The 15,342-nt window shown below is 47.3% G+C and overlaps 3 protein-coding genes and 1 long non-coding RNA gene across 6 annotated transcripts in view; 3 read left to right on the top strand and 1 right to left on the bottom strand.

Annotated features, from left to right (window-relative positions):
* Positions 1 to 5,765, bottom strand: part of LOC104910700 — a 67,935-nt gene extending 62,170 nt beyond the window's left edge. The window contains exon 1 of the long non-coding RNA XR_004159581.1: positions 4,318 to 5,765. This is a non-coding gene — a long non-coding RNA (uncharacterized LOC104910700). The remainder of the gene's footprint in view (positions 1 to 4,317) is intronic.
* Positions 5,766 to 7,010: 1,245 nt separating this feature from the next.
* On the top strand, positions 7,011 to 8,699 carry LOC109367286 (sulfotransferase 1 family member D1-like). Its single transcript, XM_019614721.2, has 7 exons — positions 7,011 to 7,216; positions 7,328 to 7,453; positions 7,534 to 7,631; positions 7,729 to 7,855; positions 7,951 to 8,045; positions 8,149 to 8,329; positions 8,450 to 8,699. Exons 1-7 carry the CDS (start codon positions 7,072 to 7,074, stop codon positions 8,560 to 8,562), a joined length of 885 nt encoding a protein of 294 aa, XP_019470266.2. The 5' UTR covers positions 7,011 to 7,071; the 3' UTR covers positions 8,563 to 8,699.
* Positions 8,700 to 9,337: 638 nt separating this feature from the next.
* Positions 9,338 to 11,791, top strand: LOC100549463 (sulfotransferase family cytosolic 1B member 1). Of its 2 annotated transcripts, XM_019614719.2 has the most exons (8): positions 9,340 to 9,561; positions 10,173 to 10,321; positions 10,441 to 10,569; positions 10,681 to 10,778; positions 10,891 to 11,017; positions 11,128 to 11,222; positions 11,294 to 11,474; positions 11,547 to 11,791. In XM_019614719.2, exons 1-8 carry the CDS (start codon positions 9,443 to 9,445, stop codon positions 11,657 to 11,659), a joined length of 1,011 nt encoding a protein of 336 aa, XP_019470264.1. In that variant the 5' UTR covers positions 9,340 to 9,442; the 3' UTR covers positions 11,660 to 11,791. The 2 variants fall into 2 exon arrangements, with proteins under 2 accessions (XP_019470265.1, XP_019470264.1); XM_019614720.2 differs by lacking the exon at positions 10,441 to 10,569 and having other exon boundaries at positions 9,338 to 9,561.
* Positions 11,792 to 11,949: 158 nt separating this feature from the next.
* Positions 11,950 to 14,055, top strand: LOC100547627 (sulfotransferase family cytosolic 1B member 1). Of its 2 annotated transcripts, XM_003205682.4 has the most exons (8): positions 11,950 to 12,100; positions 12,507 to 12,655; positions 12,842 to 12,970; positions 13,053 to 13,150; positions 13,262 to 13,388; positions 13,466 to 13,560; positions 13,632 to 13,812; positions 13,885 to 14,055. In XM_003205682.4, the coding sequence occupies exons 2-8, from the start codon at positions 12,508 to 12,510 to the stop codon at positions 13,995 to 13,997; spliced, it is 891 nt and encodes a 296-aa protein (XP_003205730.1). In that variant the 5' UTR covers positions 11,950 to 12,100; position 12,507; the 3' UTR covers positions 13,998 to 14,055. The 2 variants fall into 2 exon arrangements, with proteins under 2 accessions (XP_003205730.1, XP_019470268.1); XM_019614723.1 differs by lacking the exons at positions 11,950 to 12,100; positions 12,842 to 12,970.
* The last annotated feature ends 1,287 nt before the right edge of the window (positions 14,056 to 15,342 follow it).

Raw genomic sequence — 15,342 nt, 5'->3', positions numbered from 1 at the left:
TTACTAGAAAAGATTTTTTAGAAGTATTAGGAATAGTGTTTATAGTCTGAATATATGTCTAGGCAACTATACTGGATACTGTAAGCATCAAGGAGGAATAGGAATAGTTTAACTTAATATAGTGTACTGCACTTCAGGGCAATGGGATTATTATTCTTTGTTTTAAGTAGCACCCACTGCCCTGAACTATAGGAAGCTGAACTGCTCCACACTAACCAAACACAGCAGGTTCTTGCTCTCTTGAATCAGACTGGAAGATGAAGAGAAGACATAACAAATAGGAATAGCATGTGGTAGAGGGTGGCAAAGGAAGGGTCATACAAATAGCACAGCAATATGCCTTGTTATTATATATGATTCCAAATGACAGTTTGTGAAATAGTCCCTTTTGTTCACAAATATGGATATCCAAATCAGAGAATCTTTTGAGTTGGAACAGACCCTAGAGGGTCATCTAATCCAGAACCCCGACAAGGAACAGGGACACCTACAGCTACATCAGGTTGCTCAGAGCCCCATTCAGTCTGACCTTGGATGTCTCCAAGGACAGGGCTTCCACCACCACTCGTAGCAACACATTCCAGTGCCTCACAACTCTTAGTGTAAAAAAGCTTCTTCCTCATATCCAGCCTAAATCTTCTCACACTTTGAAAATATTTCCCCTTATCCAACAACAACTGGCCCTGCTGAAGAGTCTGCCCCCCAACCCACACTACTTCCTGCACCATAATACATATATTATATAAAATAATAGAAATATGAATGGGATAGAGGAAATTCTTTCCAACTGAGAGTTGCATTAGATGATGACATTTTCAAGCAAAGACAAGATTTTTATTCCTCTAGTCACTTTAAAAGAAATTTGGTAAAATAAAAAGTAGCAGACAGTGGAGAAGAACACAGAGCAAAATATTTAATAGGACATGTTATTAGGCTGAATATTCCAAGAGTCATCCTGATGTGCAAGAAAAGGGAGTTCTAATGAAAAACAGGATAAGAAATAGGAAAAGCAAACACTGAGTTAAAGAGCAAGACTGGGAAATGAACATTTGCCAATACAAAAAGGGAAGGAGGAAGAAAAGCTGATAAAAACATGGCAAAAAAAAATGAGGAAAAATGTGGCATTAACAACATGCCCAGAAGAATGCTCAAAAGGGGGAAAAAAACAGGAAGATAGTTTACTTTTTGTATGAAGAAATATTTGAAGTTTGAGGAGGAAGGAATAATCAAGAATAGAAAGCCATGAAGTTATGAGTTATGGCCTGGAATTTCCTCTGAAGTTCTGTGACTTGAGTTTCACTGTCAATAAATTATCTTCAGAGACCCACCCACTACTCTGATAGAAAAATGGCCCCTCAGTTTGTGCTGTACTATTTATTCTAAATTTAATGCTCCCCATAGGTGACAGAACACTTGGGACTGCCAACTGTCAACACATTGGACTGATGTTTAATATTAATGAGTCAATAAATATGCCCCTTTTGTTGTGTATAAAGGGGCAAGATGTTCTTTCCTCTTTGATTTTTCTTACTCATTAAAAATATACAGCCTTTCAAAGCATTCCCTGTCAAACAGAGATAATGGAGATTTCATTGGCCATGGACTTGCACATGCTGATCTATCTCCTAAACAAAACTGTCAGCATGCTTACACAGGAGGAATCTGGCCAGCTGGAGGGCTTTATTGAATACTTAAATATAAAATTAAACATTTGTAACTATTGCATTTACTGTAAAAACCTGCAGAAGGTAATGACTGAATGGGTAATTTAAAACAAAAGCACCAGCAGAGAAATATAACTAAAAGATAGCCCTGGGAAATCCTGTTCCAGATCTCTGCAAAGCATAGTTGGAAAAGGGCTTGCTTTTTTTTTTTTTTTTCAGTACAAAGCAATTACAGGCATTTCCAAATAAAAATCCATAAAGTGTTCAGGCATTCTGGTTTTCTTCTGCACTAGGTCATGTTGATAAGTTACAGGATCCCACTGCCTGTTGACAGCTCTCCAGATTTGACAGAACACTACAAAAACAAATGCTTATGTAATCAAACACTGTATATTTGTTTTTAAATGTACCCACTATTTTCAGAATAGCATCATGAAAATGAATAAAGGAACCTGTTGAAATTGAGAACTGTATTTGCCCTTAAAGAATCAAATTCAGTGCCTGTAGTCTGAGTGCAGCCACTTCAGGACACAAAATATCACAATATAAAATGTGGCTTGTAATAAATCACCTAAATCAACTTCTGCAACCTATTGCTGATAATGATCATAACATCACCTACTGTGTCAGTTTCAGCAACTTGTACATTCTGATGACAACTTTAAATATCCAGAAGTAAACAGGATTTCCAGTTATTTTGAAAACCAGAGTGTCCCACTTCGACTCAAATAAAAAAAATCATAGAACTGGCTACTTGAAATTTTAAAGATTTTCTTCTAGTTTAAGTTCACCAAGAAGTGCTACGATGTTCCTATATTGTTTTGTTACTAATGCAATGAAATTTCATATTCTCTTGAAATGAATACTCAGTGAAGCCAACATAAACTTTTAATACTGAAATGCTCTGAGATGCCAGTATTGACATCCATATACAGAAGAAAGTGTTTGCTGAAGCATTCTCTCTTCAGAAAGATTCTCAAAACTCATCAGAAAGAATGAGCAACATTAAGTCAAAACACCTAAAGATGCTCTACAGAACACTGACCTCACAGAAACTTGAGGATAACATCTGTTTCATAATGATAATTTTGCATAAGTATTTCAATACTGGAAGCACTCTAGGAGACTGTAAGAGAACTACCACTCTGCCACTGAGGCAAGCAGTTCAACTGAAAAAAAAATTCAGACAAACTAAAAAAATTTATATCTGACTCAATTAAAAAAATTCAAGTAATATGGAATAGTATAATAAAGCTCTCTTTTTATATTTAGCCTTGTTTAAATCATGTTATACATTTAATGGAAGTCTGTTCAGATTTCTCAATTGTAACTAAAAAATGGTTCATTAAACATGAGTAAAGCACATGTAAAACAGCTCAGAAATCAGTTTATTTATAGACAACCACTAGAAATCATCATTCAGTACAGCTGCATCTGATAAGGTTTTTCTGGCATCAGTACTAAGTTTACCAGTATTCAACACTATTAATCAACAATTAGAAAAGAAATATGAAATTACAGTTCTGTTTGGCAAGCCTGGATGTTAAAAACATATTTTACCACTGCCAAACTCAGAATTATATCCAGGAATAGAAAACACAGATATTATTTATAGATTGGACACTACATCCTTCAGAGTAATTAAGGAAAAAGAGTCAAAAAGGAGGAAACACTCTCCTTCCACTGTCAGGCTATGGTTAACAGGTTGAATTTTATCTTTAGATCTATGAATGGGAGAGGACTGAATAGAAGAAAATAGATGTTATTACTTAGTGCAGCATTAATGAGATCAATCCTGCAATACTACACCCAACTCTCACGCCAGTTTTTTCATTAACTTACAGAGCTAGAAAAGGTACAACAATAAGCATTAAAATGATACAAGAAAAGGAGAACACAGCTTAGAGTGAGATTTTAAGTATGTTAATCTACCTAAAAAAATCTAAAAAGTTGATACCTTCAGCAAAAATAAGAGATACAGAAGTGATGCTGTATAACTAAAAGACAAGGCAAGGGCAACCACTGAAGTAAAATGAAAACAAGTTTGAACAGGAAATAGAGCACAGACATTTAACTCCGATTAACTACTTAAACTGATTATCTAGGGAAATGTTGAATTTTTATCCCCAGATGTATTCACATGTCTGGAAGTGATACACTGGACAAGCGACCTATTGGGCTTGATGCAGCAATTAAGAGGAAAATGGAAAGGCCAGCACCACGCAGAACAAGCTAGATAATACAGAGATTCCTTCCAAAAACTAAAAAACAATTCTATTAGCTTACCCATACTACTATGAATGCCTGAAACAAAGAAACATCACTATCAGGATAGTACACTACATCCACAGCCACCATTATATCCCTCAGGCTGTCCCAGGTTCTTCAGGATCTCAACAGGCATGGAGCCAGAGTTTAGGATGCACTCATTTCATCCCTAGAACACCTATCATGACTATGAGATACCCTTGCTGAAAACTCCAAAAGCTTCTGGAATCCCTAGCTGCCTAGAAGTAAGAGAACTGCTGCCCCAAGGGCAGCATCCAATCAGATTATCATAGAGACAACAATACCAAATATAATTGTTTAAAGTCAACTTTAAAGTATCCATAAAAGACAAAGGTCACAATCAAATAAATAAATAATCACTTACCCCTCTCTGAGGATCAAAGTTCACCAAACACCCCACAGGACAGAATCTCCAAGTGAAAACCCCTCCTTTGTGCTGGCCAGCCCTTAAATGTGGTTAGGCTGGCACAAGTGAATTGCTCGCACCTGTGCTCCCAGAGCTGGCTCAGCCCCTTCACCAGGTGCTCAATCACTGGTTCAGGCCGAGACTTAATGGTTCCCATAAAATTATATACAGGTGAACATGTACAATTTGCTTTTGTTGACTTGCTTCTCATGGATCTAAGAGTTCAGTTTGGTACAATGCTAGATCCAAGGAGTGGTGACAAGTCTCTCTCTTGATCTATTTTTATTCTTTTTCTTTAGTAGCTATTGCCTAAATTTACCTTGAAGTAGCTGTTAAGTGAATAACACCTGTGCTAAAGTAATAACCCAACCAGGTGGGACAAAACACTTCTCTGTTCCTTTAGCTGTAGGAATCACATTACCTACATAACGTTCCTCCTCTCTTCAGCTGCTCCATGTGCCAGTACATAACCCTGCCACAGGAGGAGATGGTTCTGCCTGCTTCTCCTTCAAAACAAAACTATCTGACCATCTGCCTCTCATCAGTTCTACTTCAGGGGTTTCATTTGTAATGGCTTCAGTAGAAAGCGCATAATTATTTCTGAAGATCAGTCTTTACTGCCTATCTCTGATCAGAAAAATATCCATACCAGGAGAAGCAGAACTTTCACAGTTCCCTAGAAAATAATTAGGGGAGAGGTTGGACATCTTAAAATAGCCATAAAATCCTCACTGCAGGGGGGAATCAAAACAAGCAGCATAAGAGTTTGTCATTCTATCTCATTGCTGTCTTTTTAAATTTTGCTTTATTCTGCTGGCTAACAGTACTTCACATCTTAATTGCAATATTTTGATTCTAATGGTTAGAGGAAATATTTTATTACAGTCATATGATACCAACTGACCTGAACATAAAGAATGTCTGGAATCTGATGCTATTCCTTAAATTACTTGCTACATGAGATGCAGTTGGCTTTTCAGCTGTAAAGTTTTTGTGATTTGTTCTGCCTCAGTCAGCTCATTAATTCAAAGAACTTGAATTCAGTCCTTAATACATCTTAATCATTTAGTGGCATAAAATGTTATGCTTCATATTTCCTTTAGAGAAGGACAGACATTTTTATATATGCACATGAGCGCCCATACAATTATTTCATAGATACTTGATAGTACCCCTGACACTTTCCAATTTAAGATAAGGTATGAATATTATTTCAGATACCTGAAAAGAGAAGTGTGAAAATGAATTAGCTTTAATGTAAGCAGCATCACACAGATAAAATTCACAAATTAACTGGAACTCAAAGCACGCCGATATCCAAAATACACCCTATATACTTACCACAGTTTTTAAAAAATGTATATTATATTCATTTTCTATATATGCTTCATGGTTTCAACAGCTACAGACCCATAAGTTAGAAAACACTCTGGAATGTACTGAGTTTATTATTCATATAAGGACAATACAATAGAAGTATTATTAAATTTAACTTCTTAGTTCTGAAACTGCTTATTTTTGAGAACTCTGGTCAGAAATTAAAGGGATAGAAAATTAGGAAGGAAACCTTGTTTTCTTTTATTCCATTGTACTTATAAGACAGTTGACTAAGTTTTCCCAAGTAATTCCTACAACGGTCTGCAAGGCAAATTACTATATTCACTGAACACTTGAAACTCTAGTACACATTTCTGCATGCTGATTGATCATTCCCCTCTGATGAAACTACCAGGTAAAACTCTTTCTTTTTGCTCCTGAAGAGTTTTCTCACTGAGTTTAATGGAAAAGATACATTCTCTTACTGTGCTCAAAAAGGAATATCCTAATGTTGATGCAAACAGAACACTGCTTTAGTTTCCCCAAGTTTGTAATTATATCTTACAAAAGGTGTTTGTATTGCCTTTTGGGACACAGTTTGGAGATTTACTTTCCAGAAGCCCAAACGGAGCCAGACCTCAGCAATGCATTCAGGAAGACAAATATATCTTTGACATCTCAAAAAGCCCATAGGACAAGCAAAAAGTTCAACACGCTACTTGATGAGAGGTATGCATTTTCATTTCTACAAAAAAAAAAAAAAAAAAACAGACAGACCCTTAGTCCGTTGCTTAACGGAGAAAGAGAACACATTAAGAAGAGGTCAACATAGGCACTGCCGTCTGCAATCCAATTAGATCGCTAATTTCACGAGGCCGGGAACGGAACAGGCCCCGGCATCCGCTACCACAGCGCCCTCTCGCGGGCGCGGCGCAGCGCACACGGTCGCCTGTCGCTGCAGGGCGGCGCGAGTGGGCGGTTCGCATTCGGCCGTTGTTAAACGGCGCGGTGCAGGTTCGGGTGCTGGCCGGCCGGACCAGCGAAGGGGACGGAGGACGACATGGCCCCCCCCCCTGCGCCAAAATGCGACTTCTCCTTGGGTTTGCTGGGCTCAGGCATTCCCTGCCGGGCAGCGTTTCACTATTCCGCTGGCACTTAAGAGAAGCCGTCCAACAGCAAGACTGTGTCATGGGGCAGCTGTAGGAGCAGGTGGAACTCTTGTCCTTCTTGAGCACATCTCATTTCAAAGGGACCGACTGCTTTTTCAGTGGAAAGCAGCCAAGTGGGGCCGGGCAAGAAGGCACTCACTGCCCTGCAGGGCCACACGTGATGTGGGACGGACTTTGCCTTCCCTTGGGCACAGGCACAGGCAGTGTGCGGGCACTCGCTGCCAGCATGGGAAAGGATGAGGTGCTCAGGCAGGAGCTGGGCTGCCTTCATGACATTCCACTCTACAAATCCTTTGTGGCAGGCTGGCCACAGGTGGAGGCCTTCCAAGCCCGGCACGATGACCTGCTCATCGCTACCTACCCCAAGTCTGGTAAGTGGCTCCAGGGGAGATGGGGAGGAGAAGGATGGGGCACAGCTGGGTAGTTCACAGCTGGGTAGTTCACAGCCCCTACACTGTTGCCATGCTACCCATGGGCTGCAGGCACAACATGGCTGAGCGAGATCCTGGATGCGATCTACCATGATGGCGACTTGGAGAAGTGTCGGCGAGATGCTATCTATAACAGGGTGCCCTTCCTGGAGATGAAGGCCCCTGGGATACTGAGCGGTGAGCATCTGAGGGCTGTGCAGGGAAGGAGCAGTGCTGGGGCGGGTGTGGGGTCAGGGCACTGAGCCTCCATCCTGCAGGTGTTGAACAGCTGGAGAAAACCCCATCCCCACGGTTGGTGAAGACCCACCTGCCAGTTCACCTCCTCCCAGCCTCCTTTCAGGAGAAGGATTGCAAGGTAATGCCATGAAGCAGCTCCCAGTCTCTCTCCCCGTGGGGCAGAAGTGAGGGGACACCACTCCTGCCTCCCCAGCCACAGCCTCGGCTCCCTCCAGGTGATCTATATGGCTCGCAATGCCAAGGACGTCGTAGTCTCCTACTACTACTTCCACCAGATGGCCAAGATCCACCCTGATCCTGGCACACTAAGTGAGTTCCTGCAGGCATTCATGGATGGGAAAGGTAGGGGCTGAACTCCCAGACTCCCCAATAAATGCTAGTGGGGAGGGCATCCTTTGCTGTGCCATTTTTCAGCTAACCCTACTCACATCCTGCAGTGGCCTATGGGTCCTGGTACAAGCACGTGAAGGGCTGGTGGGAGAAGAGGCACGAAAAGCGGCTTCTCTACCTCTTCTATGAGGATATGAAGAAGGTGAGGATAATCTGGAGGGAGGGTCTGGAGCCTACCCCTGCTGCCCCAAGCCATTTCTGAGGGAGTGCCAGCAGCAAGCATCCCCACTCCTGCTGCTCCTCAGGATCCATGGGGAGAGGTTCAGAAGATCCTGCAGTTTCTGGGCAAGGAGGTGGCAGAGGAGACGGTGGCAAGGATCCTCCACCACACCTCCTTCCAGGAGATGAAGAAGAACCCTACCGCCAACTATGAGACAATGCCCACTACACTGATGGACCACAGCCTCTCCCCATTCATGCGGAAAGGTGGGTTTTGGTTTGCGGTGCCTGGTGAGGGGCATCCCCAGGGCAAACTGCAGCCCTCATCTGTGGATGCAGATATTCAGAGGGGCAGGTTTTGCCTCACATGCTTTCCTATCCCCTCAGGCATCTCCGGTGACTGGGCGAATCACTTCACTGTGGCCCAGAATGAGCGCTTTGACCAGCACTACCAGCAGCACATGGCAGGTTCGGATCTCTGCTTCCAGATGGAGGCATGAGGGGTGCACATCCTCGGGGCTCTGCACCCAGTGAAAAGCAGGCACTGGATTCCTGCTGCAGCAGTGCCAGACTGGGGCACACTACCATTCATTTTTATTCCTGTAATAAATTGCAATAGAAAGAGTGTTGCTAAGAAGTTCAACAACTGCTCTATGAATGGAAAAACCCCAGAGCAGCCAGAAGGTGCCCAACTGCCCCACAGTGCCTCTTTGCCTAGGCAAAGAGTGTTTATGCCTCTGAATTGCTGCAGATTGTTTTGCAGAGCGGGCAGTGGCAGGGCAGAAATATCCATTGGCATTGTACCAACCCCAGGTTTGCAGGGCAAGCGCAAGCAGAAACACCTCATGCCCCACTCATACTCTAGCACCCACTCACTGGCACCGTGACATGGGATCATCCCTGCTCACCCACAGGTTCTGCTTAGGCATCACTGGGGTAATTGGTCTCCATCCCATTGGCATCAAGGATTTGCTCTGGAGCCCCAAATCTCCCATCTATGCCATTTCCAGCTTTGGTTTTATTTGTTTCCAAAATAGTGAATTTCGGTGCTGAGGAACATCTCCAGGTGTCTCCAGCTGCTGGCTTTGCCAAAAAGATATGCTACCTCCCTCCCAGCACAGCGCGTCTCCCTTAAATTCTTTTCCCAGCAGTGCTCTGGCTGCTGGAGGCACTGCTCTTTTGCAACCGTGCAAACTTTAGACCCGCCTTCTGGGCACGAGCCTAAGCACTGTCTCTCAGCAGCGAGCCCCACGCACGTGACACCCTTTCCCAGCTCCATTTAGGATTGGATGCTGAGCTCGGCACTGCTCATCATAGGCGCTGGACTCACACCTCAACCCGCTGTCGGCTCCAGACCCCACACGCCCTTTCCCTCCCCCAATGACGTTCCTATTCCCAAGCACCTCCCCGCGCCTCCATCTTCTGTGTGGGGAAAGGAAAATAAAGCCCCCCGTGTCTGCTGGCAGAGCATCCCTGCTCCTCGCGTCACACAGCAGCAGGTAATGAGCAGCCCCCAACTAGCCTCTGAAACGCTAAGCCTGAAGACCGGAGGGGCTCAGGAGGGGGGAATTTCCCTGCCAGCTGCAGAGTGTTGGCTAGCCACTTGCTGGTCGATCCTTGTAAGGCCAGCTTTGCGGGGTGGTGCAGGCCCTAAGAAATGGGTTTGAGAATCTCTATGATCGCACAAGGGGTCTAGAGACAGGTGCAGGTCTTTGGTTTGCCAGATGCATCGGTGTGTCTGACACCAACCAACCCACACCAACACCAGGAAAAGGACAAGTTATCCTTCAGGACCTGCCCTTTGCCCAAGGGACAGCAATCACTTTTCTCAAAACTCTTCTCCTGCTGCCCCAAAAGCTGATGCCAGGCAGGACATGGGCTTTTTCCCCTCTTGGCACCCTCTTTTTCCCCACCTTTGGCACCAAAATTCAGGGGCTCCCAATATACTTCGCAGGAGGCAGGGGCCACTTCCCAGGACACCAGCACACAAGACAGGGTTTCCTCCCATGGCTAGGACCGGTGAGCTCAGCAGGGAATTTCAGGGCCTGAATAGGGATGAGGTGGCCCCATGATGACCCCACTGCTATCCTGTGTCCCTTGTCCCCATCAGGATGGGCACAGTGGATGCCTATCTGCGCCAGCCCTGGAACACTGTGCATGCCATCCCCATGGTTAGTGCCTTTGCTCAGAACTGGGAGAGAGTGGATAACTTCCAGAGCCGCCCTGATGACATCGTGGTGGCCACCTTCCCCAAGTCTGGTGAGCAGCCTCAGCATGGGATAGGGGCCGTGCATTGGAAGAGTCAAGGTGCATTTGGGTGCCTGTGATGGGTTCAGGTGGGAACAGCACCAGCCAGACCCTTGTCCCTTCCATCCCAGGCACCACCTGGATCAGCGAGATTGTGGACATGATCCTTCAAGGTGGTGACCCCAAGAAATGCAAGCGGGATGCCATTGTCAACCGGGTGCCCATGCTAGAGTTTGCTGCCCCCGGGCAGATGCCAGCAGGTAGTGGGCTTTGGGCATAGGTCTCCCAAGTTGGAGGGGCCACACTGGCCAAAAAGAATGGGAGCAGGTTGTGGTTTTCAGTAGTGCTAGTAGTGGAAGTGCTTTTTGTAGGCACAGAGCAGCTGGAGGACATGCCATCCCCTCGTATCATCAAGACTCATATCCCAGCTGCCATTTTACCCAAAACCTTCTGGGACAAAGGCTGCAAGGTAACAAAGTTGCAGGGAACATAACAGGAGGGAATCTGCAAATTAAGGGTGTGACTAGCCCTGCTAGCACCTTGCAAATCCCCATGTGCCACCAACACCACCCCCTCTGCAGATGATCTATGTGGGCCGCAATGCCAAGGACGTGGCTGTCTCCTACTACCACTTTGACCTGATGAACAAGCTGCATCCTCACCCAGGGACATGGGACCAGTACTTGGAGGCTTTCATGGCCGGCAAAGGTGGGAGGGGACCCATGGGAGGGGACCTGTGGGAGGGGACCCATGGGAGCAGATGGGGACACTCAGGGTGCTGCCATGTGGTGACGTCCATGGCCACTCTCCCCACACAGTGGCCTATGGTTCTTGGTTTGACCATGTGCGGGGCTACTGGGAGCGCCGCCAGGAGCACCCCATCCTCTACCTCTTCTATGAGGACATGAAGGAGGTGAGGGGCTGGGGCTAATGGTGGGGCTGGGGCTTGGTGGTACTGGGGCTGAGCACCAGTCCTTGCCTCAGGATCTCTGCCGGGAGATTGCCAAGGTGGCCCAGTTCTTGGGGCAGGAGCTGACGGAGGTGGCACTGGAGGCCATTGCCCATCATACATCCTTTGAGGCCATGCGGGACAATCCCAGCACCAACTACAGCATTGTGCCCTCCCACCTCATGGACCAAGGGGTCTCCCCCTTCATGCGCAAAGGTGAGCAGCCCCAGAGGGCTCCCAGGCCCCTCATCCCCTCTGGCCCTACTCAGTCCCTTCTCACCCCCCCAGGCATCACCGGTGACTGGAAAAACTACTTCACTGTGGCTCAGAGTGCGCACTTTGACCAGTACTATGCACAGAAGATGGCAGACACCGACCTGTGCTTTCGCACACACATCTGAGGTGCCTTCTCCTGTCCTCATTCCACAGCCCCATATTGCCCACCCACATCCACAGGACCACCTGAGCAACACCATGGGCTCTTTCCTTTCTTGGTGCTGCTGAAGAGAAATAAAGTGTCCTTGCTGAGCTCACTCTGTGTGCTGGCTGCTGCATCACTATGCTTGCTTCATCCCTGACACACCCATGATCATTCCCCAGACTGGGGCCACCAAGTCCAGTAAACATGAACTCTGAACTTCCCCGGCGCTTGCTCCTCCCTCCTGGTACGTAGACAAACATCTCCTTCCGCACACACTCTGTCCTCCTCCCTTCAATTCCAGAGCTTCCACTGGACCTGAGCTCCCTGTCCTCTGCCACTACCTTCCCTGTGCCACGCTCCCAGTGTCACCATCCTGTTGCTCTCCTGCTGTCACATCCTTGTGCAGAGCACACGCTGCCAGGTGAGGCCTCCTGCCTACACTCAGCCCCTTGTACTGTGGGTGCCTCATGGGACCAAGTGGGTGGGGCTGCTCAAAGACTTGCGGGACTCAGCTCCTGACATGACAAGGCATGGGGTTTGGGCTCTGCAGGGGTGAATACAGTACCCCAAAGCCTCCCCCATGGATGGGAGCTGCTGCAGGATGTTACCAGTCCTTGTCTCCCTGCTTCCTTCCCTAGAGGGGAAGAGAGGGGTGGTGCTAGAGAATTCTACTACCCAGGACATTCTTGGCGCTCCACTCCCTGTTCTAGGGCTGCAACTTCCCAGCTGTGCATGCAGACTGGTACCCACAGGTCAGGAGGACAAGGGGGTCCTAGGCTGCTCCCCCACGCAGCTGCCTCCCATGAGTCTTCCCTTGTCCCCATCAGGATGGCCACGGTGGACAGATACCTGCGGCAGCCCTGGAGCATGGTGCATGGCATCCCCATGGTCTGCGCCTTTGCCCCGAACTGGGAACGGGTGGACAACTTCCAGAGCCGCCCTGAAGACATTGTGGTGGCCACCTTCCCCAAGTCTGGTGAGCAGCCCAAACCCCACCAGGTGTAGTGGTCCTGGGGTCAAATATGTGGCATAGCCAGAACCTGCTATCTTAGGAAGGTGCATGTGGGTTTCCTTTCATCCCACAGTACTCATTTGGAGTCTGGGGACTTTGGTGGTGCTGAGAGTCTCTTCAGTACTTTCCCCAATGGGCCAATTTCCCCAGGCACCACCTGGGTCAGTGAGATTGTGGACATGATCCTGCAAGGTGGCGACCCTGAGAAGTGCAAACGGGATGCCATCACCAACAGGGTACCTATGTTGGAATTTGCTGCCCCTGGGGAGATGCCAGCAGGTAGGGGGGAAGGGCTCATCTGGGGGCATCCCACCAGGGGCTGTGCCCAGAGGCTCACAGGAAAATCCTTTGTGGTCCCCAGGAACAGAGGTGCTAGCTACCATGCCCTCACCCCGTGTGGTCAAGAGCCACCTGCCTGCACATATCCTACCCAAATCCTTCTGGGACAATGGCTGCAAGGTAGCCCCCAACCTCAGTCTCCTCAGCACTGTATGTGGTGTTCAGAACCCTGAGGGATGAGAGCATCCCCACCACTGGAGAACTAGGTGCTGTCACCAGACTCTTCCACAGATAATCTACGTGGGTCGCAATGCCAAGGATGTGGCCGTCTCCTTCTACCACTTTGACCTGATGAACAAGTTTGAACAACATCCAGGGACATGGGACCAGTACCTGGAGGCTTTCATGGCTGGCAAAGGTGGGGGGAACCCATGGGAGCAGATGGGGACACTCAGGGTGCTGCCATGAACCCTCATGATTGCTCTCCCCACACAGTGGCCTATGGTTCTTGGTTTGACCATGTGCGGGGCTACTGGGAGCGCCGCCAGGAGCACCCCATCCTCTACCTCTTCTATGAGGACATGAAGGAGGTGAGGGACTAGAGTTGATGGTGGGGCTGAGGTCTGGTGGTACTGGGACTGAGCACCAGTCCTTGCCTCAGGATCTCCACCGGGAGATTGCCAAGGTGGCCCAGTTCTTGGGGCAGGAGCTGACGGAGGTGGCACTGGAGGCCACTGTCCATCACACATCCTTTGAAGCCATGCGGGACAATCCCAGCACCAACTACAGCACTGTACCCTCCCACCTCATGGACCATGGCGTCTCTCCCTTCATGCGCAAAGGTAAGCAACCTCAGTGGATTCCCAGACTCCCTGGCTCCTCTGGCCTTACTCAGTCCCTTCTCACCACCCCAGGCATCACTGGTGACTGGAAGAACCACTTCACCGTGGCCCAGAGTGCACACTTTGACCAGTACTATGCGCAGAAGATGGTGGGCACTGACCTGTGCTTTCGCACAGAAATCTGAGGCTCACACACCTTCAGATTTCTGCTTTTGCAAAAATAAAAGTTTTACTTCTGCCTTCCCACTGTCTCCCCAGCATCATTTCACAGTCATTTTATATCAGCTGCATCACTGAGTTGAGCATCACCCACTAGGACACACATCTAGCTGTGCACACACAGCTTTTTGGGGGGAGGAAAAAATAAGTCAGAGATGTGCTTCCAACCCATGGGAAACAAATATGTCTTCTGTCCTCTGTGCACATCTCTGCTGCCACCCTGCACACAGTGGTCCTGTGTCCACTGTCTCCATCCTCATATATCCATCAGCAGGTGCTGATGAAAAGCCCCCACTGAGGTCACACAGCAGCTGAGCCATGGGAAAGAAGCATGGTAAGTGGGATGGGGCCAAAAGCATCCCTGGCACTGCCAAGAGAGAGCCCTGTTTGCTGTCAGGGACCTGGAACATCCACTGCTGCTGTCTCTGAAGGAATCCCTCTGAAGGTGTGATTTCTTACTCAGATGCAGGTGAAGTGGTCTGAGGCATTCAAAAATGACATTCTGGTTTTGCTGGGTGCTGCTTATTTTGTTCTTATGCCCCTTATTTCTTGTACCAACACAACCACCAGTCTTTCATTCACTTTCATCTCACTCCATTCTCTGGCACTCCATGGGCATTCCTCAGGCCATCACCCCCTGGCCATGTATTTCTGGGCTGAAGAAATCTGTATGAACGCTGGATTGCTTCTGGCAGTCCCTCTCTCAGCCCCTCAGCACCACAACATGACGACTAGCTGCAGGAATTTCCTTTCATTTCTGCTCCCCCTGCTTCCCAAAAGCACCGCTACTTTTGCCAGACTGCTCAATATGCATGCAAATGACTTGGTTTTAATTTGTTCCAGGCACTTCCTGTCCTCTACAAACCCTTTGCATGCCTGTGTTGATACAAAGCCAGGCCTTGAAACATCCCCTCCCCTTCCTCTTGCTTCTCAAGTGGCACGCTGCACCCACATCAGCACAAAAAAAAAATTATCCCTTTTGTAATTCCCCCTATACAAAAATGGGCTCTGCTCTGCCTCCAGATTGCTTTCTTAGACTACAAAGCCTGCAGGTGGATAAAGTATGGCATCAGAGATCGGTACAATTAGTGAATTCAGTCAAAATTTAGCAGAGATCTCATTTGTTTTTCATTCTCCTATGGAGCTACTAATATATAAATGCATTATGAAATGTGAGTAAACTCCTGCATGGCTCAAAGCAATGGCTGCTGCACACCTGTTGCCAGAGCCCATGACAGCATGGTCTTTGCCTGATTGCTCTGTGGGACAACTCCCTGCTGAGTCCAAACTTCACACACTAAAATCAATCAC

This window comes from Meleagris gallopavo, chromosome 4, assembly GCF_000146605.3.
Source record: "Meleagris gallopavo isolate NT-WF06-2002-E0010 breed Aviagen turkey brand Nicholas breeding stock chromosome 4, Turkey_5.1, whole genome shotgun sequence".
Lineage (NCBI taxonomy): Eukaryota > Metazoa > Chordata > Aves > Galliformes > Phasianidae > Meleagris > Meleagris gallopavo.
The sequence above is the reverse complement of the archived record's forward strand: the minus strand, read 5'-3'. Positions and strand labels throughout refer to the sequence as shown.

Bases quoted from the DNA above. Each gene is read 5' to 3' on its own strand.
- LOC100549463 (XM_019614719.2), top strand. From the start codon at position 9,443: ATGACGTTCCTATTCCCAAGCACCTCCCCGCGCCTCCATCTTCTGTGT. The intron at 10,570-10,680 runs GTAGTGGGCTTT...TGCTTTTTGTAG, and splicing joins CCCCGGGCAGATGCCAGCAG to GCACAGAGCAGCTGGAGGAC. The intron at 11,475-11,546 runs GTGAGCAGCCCC...TCACCCCCCCAG, and splicing joins CTCCCCCTTCATGCGCAAAG to GCATCACCGGTGACTGGAAA.
- LOC100547627 (XM_003205682.4), top strand. From the start codon at position 12,508: ATGGCCACGGTGGACAGATACCTGCGGCAGCCCTGGAGCATGGTGCAT. The intron at 13,151-13,261 runs GTAGCCCCCAAC...ACTCTTCCACAG, and splicing joins TCTGGGACAATGGCTGCAAG to ATAATCTACGTGGGTCGCAA. The intron at 13,813-13,884 runs GTAAGCAACCTC...TCACCACCCCAG, and splicing joins CTCTCCCTTCATGCGCAAAG to GCATCACTGGTGACTGGAAG.
- LOC109367286 (XM_019614721.2), top strand. From the start codon at position 7,072: ATGGGAAAGGATGAGGTGCTCAGGCAGGAGCTGGGCTGCCTTCATGAC. The intron at 7,454-7,533 runs GTGAGCATCTGA...TCCATCCTGCAG, and splicing joins GGCCCCTGGGATACTGAGCG to GTGTTGAACAGCTGGAGAAA. The intron at 7,632-7,728 runs GTAATGCCATGA...GGCTCCCTCCAG, and splicing joins TTCAGGAGAAGGATTGCAAG to GTGATCTATATGGCTCGCAA.